Here is a 5,000-nt window from a genome sequence, read left to right on the forward strand (position 1 = left end):
GGCTGTCCAGGTTCGAATCCTTCTGGGGTGTGGAGTTTTCAGTTGCATATTGGCTTGGGGACCATTCAGGCTTGTTCGCATATACAGTATAATATTTATACATAAATATTAATAAAATTTTATACATACACACACTCGAAGGGATAAAGTTAATCTCTCCTTGTTAATGACAGTCGTGTTTATATATTTGGTCGGTCGATACGCAGGTGCTTGGTGCATAGAAGTCTTGTACACTTGATATAATGTGTCACTTGCCAGCCTAGTACTGGTAACAAAGTCAGGTAGTTGACTAAGTTAGCTGCTACATCTGCTGTCCTTTATAATGTGTATATAAGTTCTGTCAGAACTAAGCCAGGTGTTGTTGTATAGTCTTTTTAATTCATTCGGTATCATGTCATAATAGAAAGTGCCATTTTTATTAAATAATTATAATGCAGGGTGTTAGAATATGATTATTATTATTATTATTATTATTATTATTATTATTATTACAGTATTTTAATTGTATTATAGATAATAGAATTAGTGTATTATCATAATTAATACAGTGTACAGTGTATTAATTAATAATAATACACTGTACATAATTAATCAGTGTACAACACTTGAAACTTTGTAATCAATGTCAATTATAAATTTACTAATATTTATGAGTATTTATTGTACTGAATGTTGTCGTGTGCTCACTGTGAATATATATAATATAGGAAAAATTTACTATACATATAGATTTTATATACTGTACATAAGTTGGTAGTTAATTAATACTTGTTAATTAAATATTTTTTAGTATTGTTTTTTTGTGATATTTTGTCATTTGTCAATGGAAAAGATCGATTTTAAAATTATGGTAATGTTTCGCCACATCCTCTATTGTTAGAGGTGCATTTGTTAATTATCTGTGGGAGGTTGTGGAGTGGTGTTGGTACTCGCTGCTCTCACAATGTTGAGAGTTGTAGCTGCAGCACACTCTTACAGTGAGCTCTCCCTGTACACTGGCATGCTCATACACATGCCTCTTATTAGTTGTAGACAATGGGACGTATTCCTGTTGCCAGTGATATGCGCTGGTATGCCTATCCCTCTTGCTAAGGGCACACTCACTGCTACGACTTCATGTGGGTCCAATACACTACTGCTGGAACCACTGTATTTATCTCTTGGGCGGTGAATACATTGATGGCGATAACACCACCACCCACTCTGCTGGGTGTGTTAACAACTAATATCACTGTTGCTTATGAGTGACGTAAAGACAGGCAGTAATTTGGTTTTCTATACCCCTTCCAGAAGGAGCTGAGCCTCGTTCGACGAAGCAACCGGGTGCCTGGTCAGAGGAAGAGTTTCATCGCCACTACCTCTCCAACACTTCCGCGATGCCACTCTCCACTCAGCCAGAGTAAGTTGCAGCTTTCCTCTACTGACTCTTAATTTTATAGCTCCTCTTCTGACCCATAAATCTGAAAATAAAGAAATTGTTGGACCAACTTGATACAGTACAACTCGAACTTGGCCTCAGACTAGGCTTTGGGAGTAGAATTCCTAGAACCCCCTCTAGGTAAACTCCAGGTCCTGGAGTATTATCATGTCATTACACAAGTTGATAATAGTCCAGGATAAACCAAAGCATCGTCAGATTTGTGGCTTAGGCGTCTAATTTTCTGCCACAGTATTATGACTTATCTACAGCCCCTCTCCCTTGGCCATAGTAAGTCAGTTACTGTACTTCTTTCTGTTACCAGTACTGTATAGTCATTTAAAATGACATAAAGCTACTGGTAGTCAATTCTAGGCACAGCACAGTACTTATGTGAGGTGTAGTAAGTTTGATATACAGTAGTTTTGTCACACCTGTAGCACAAAAGTTAAAAGTATAGGAAGTAGTATGCAGAAGGCTCATTAGTCCAAATGTACATTATTGTACAGTATTGTATTCTTTATTGCACACTTCATCCATTCATAAGGTCAAGAGTGGACATCTGCAGCCATTGCTATATGGGCTATATGTTGTTAAAATGATTGACACTGTATTGGTCAGGAAACCATGAGAAACAGTATGTCACTCAAGAGTACTAAATGTCTTGGTTTTATCATTGAGTGGCATCTCTTGTCTGAAAGATTATAGTTATCTGGCATATTAATTTTCTTAGTTAAACATAAACATATCTCTGTTAAACATGAGGTCCTCTGACACGATAACTATAACTCTTGGGTATACTTTTTCCCCTTTTAAAATATTTTATATTTTGACTGTTTTGTATAGGGTTCCAGTTGTAATGTTTTCAATTTATCCTTGGCACAGGAGCTGGCTTTTCTTTATTAAAAAATCTAATGCTTTCTATGGCCCACTGTAAGATTTGCTTTAAATCAGTTTGGAAGTTTGTCATGTACTCTATGGATGCTTCTTTCTTTCAAATTTTAGAGTAAATTAGTATTCTGGAGCAAAGAGCTTTGCACTACAGAGGTTCCCAATTTCACTTTTGTGGCTTGTGGTTCACGAAAGACCATACCACTGTCTCAGACATCCAGGATGGACTGAAACCTCATCACTTCTTTTATTTTCAGATGTTTGGGTTGAGCATCTAATTTTCAGCCAGGTTCTTGTTACTTTGTCTGCTTCTAACATTAATTTTTGTGCTGGGTTAAAGCTGTTCCTTTCATTTACATTGTTTTTTATTATATCTTGGTCATATTTGCCGGAGGCCTTCATAAAGTGTGCATATATTACACGGGCCTTTTATCTGTCTTTCAGCATGTCAAAGACCAAAGCAACTGAGAGAGCTAGGCATGTCCTGCTCTAAAGCCATGTTGCCCACTTTTGTGTAATACGTAGTCACAAATCGGTGTGTTTTTTAATCTAGCATCTTGGCATGCTTTCAATGAGTTTTTTATGGTGTGTGATTTTAGTGATATTGACCCATAATTTTTCCTATTGCGTTGCTTTCATCTTTGTGAAGCAGAGCTGTTTCACTTGTTTTTAAGAGCTTCTGAGATGTAGCCAGTATCTAAGCTTTATCTCCAGAGAATACTTAGAACTACAGTATTCTTTTGCAATTCTTGGTGAATACAGAATTTTCTGAGTCTCTAATTTGGGTTCAATGTGTGGGTATATTGTCTATGGCTCAAAGTTCAGTAGGGTTTGTGACATCTTAAACTTGAGTCAAGATTGATTTCCCATTCTTGAAGATTTAATTTGGGTTGTCAATTTTCAATGTGTTCAGATTTTCAATGAAAATAGACATACTGTGTCCAATACCATGCAAATTAGCAAAATATTAGTGAAGATTCCATCTCCCTTAACCATTGTGCAAAGACCCAATATTAGAAGTAGCTTTTGCATTTGATTTTTAAATAGTACAGTAGATAGTATTTTGGGATTATTTTTTAGTTATAATACACATTTTGTTCCGGCTCCTGGGCATTGCATGATTTTAATTTTAAATCAATACTGTAATTACTGTATATTTATTCAGCCATTCTTGTCATTCTAGACCATTGGTTCTCAACTTGGGGCTATGTATCCCTCTGGTTGAGAACTGCTGCTCTATACACAGGGTAACTCAATAATTTGCTTTGTTTACCTGGCTACCTACCTTGTGGCTACCTTGTGTAGCTTGTGGGTGATCAACGACCCCGTGGCCTGGTTTCCGACCAGGCCTCCCAGTTGGTCGTCTGGTCAACCAGGCTGACCAGATGACCTTGTAAGCAAGCACTGTCTTGTTTTAATTTGCACCCTTTTATCCTTTTCCATATTAGTACGAGTCTTAAGCATGTTTCTACTGCTGCTGTAAAATTTAGTCAATTGAAGACCATTTGTCAGAACTTCTATTGTAGACAGTTGAGATATAATACATTTAAAACCCAGAAGTGGACTTTCTCTCATGGGGAACTTGTTCAGATGAAACATGTTAATTTAAGTCTTAGGGGGAAGCTTAAGAAGAGTACATGTTAAGGAAGTCCTCATCTTGGAGTGTTACAAAAGATTCTAGTGGGGTAATGCAGGTGTCTTGGGGAAACCCATGAAGCGAGTTAATTCCATGACACTGCTCCAGTGCCCAAAACGCACTGCATATTGTACTTAATGCATTGTACTTGTCTTGCCTATATATTTTCCTCTCTTCGTGATCATATGTATGTACATTTCTGTAAATAAATTATTATTATATCATGGTCCATGGGTTAAGGTGTGCATCTGGGATTACCCAGGATGCTGGTTTGATCCACGTCCTGCTCCAGTTATTTTTTCATACTGTATAACCATTCGTGTGTACGAGTCGTGTGTAAATACCCAAGTGTAATTACCTAAGTGTAGTTACAGGATGATAGCTACGCTCGTAGTGTCCCGTCTTCCCAGCACTGTCATATAATGCTTTGAAATTACTGACAGTTTTGGCCTCCACCCCCTTTTCACCTAACTTGTTACAACAGTCTACCACTCTGTTTGCAAAAGAGAATTTTCTTATATTTCTTCGGCAACTTTGTTTAGTTAGTTTAAATCTATGACCTCTTGTTATTGAAGTTCCAGGTCTCAGGCTTGTGTGTGTATCCCACTTATTTGATATTTGAACAATTTCTTTAAATTACAAGAGTAAAAGTTTTTAATGATGTTGCATCACATCACTAAAATCAATAAATGGTTCAACAGGTAGCCCCATGGAGTCTCCTCGGAACATGTCTCCATTACAGCACTTTGCATTTGCTCCCAAGAGCCGAGATGGGCGTCGCTGGTCGGTGGCCTCCCTCCCATCGTCTGGCTATGGCACAACGCCAGGCTCCTCCAATGTCTCGGTCAGTTCATACCCTAATGCTTTTTTTGCTTGCAAAATATCTGCCAGTGTTAGTGATAAGAATTTTTTCTTATCAATGCAGGATTTTTGTCATCAATAACAATCTCGGATTGCTTTTAATGCTTCTTGCATAAAGTTCTACTGTGGTAGGAGGTTAAAGATTATAACAATAGTCTAAAATATTTTTTATTTTCATAGATCAAACTAAATAAC

General features: G+C 37.2%; 1 protein-coding gene across 1 annotated transcript in view; it reads left to right on the plus strand.

Annotated features, from left to right (window-relative positions):
• The window catches only part of LOC123764692 (microtubule-associated serine/threonine (MAST) protein kinase dop), a 421,441-nt gene that overhangs the window by 329,038 nt on the left and 87,403 nt on the right, over nucleotides 1–5,000 (plus strand). The window contains 2 exon segments of the mRNA XM_069302486.1: nucleotides 1,291–1,399; nucleotides 4,646–4,788. Coding sequence (XP_069158587.1) covers nucleotides 1,291–1,399; nucleotides 4,646–4,788 — 252 coding nt within the window.

This window comes from Procambarus clarkii, chromosome 48, assembly GCF_040958095.1.
Source record: "Procambarus clarkii isolate CNS0578487 chromosome 48, FALCON_Pclarkii_2.0, whole genome shotgun sequence".
In the NCBI taxonomy this organism is placed as follows: Eukaryota; Metazoa; Arthropoda; class Malacostraca; order Decapoda; family Cambaridae; genus Procambarus; species Procambarus clarkii.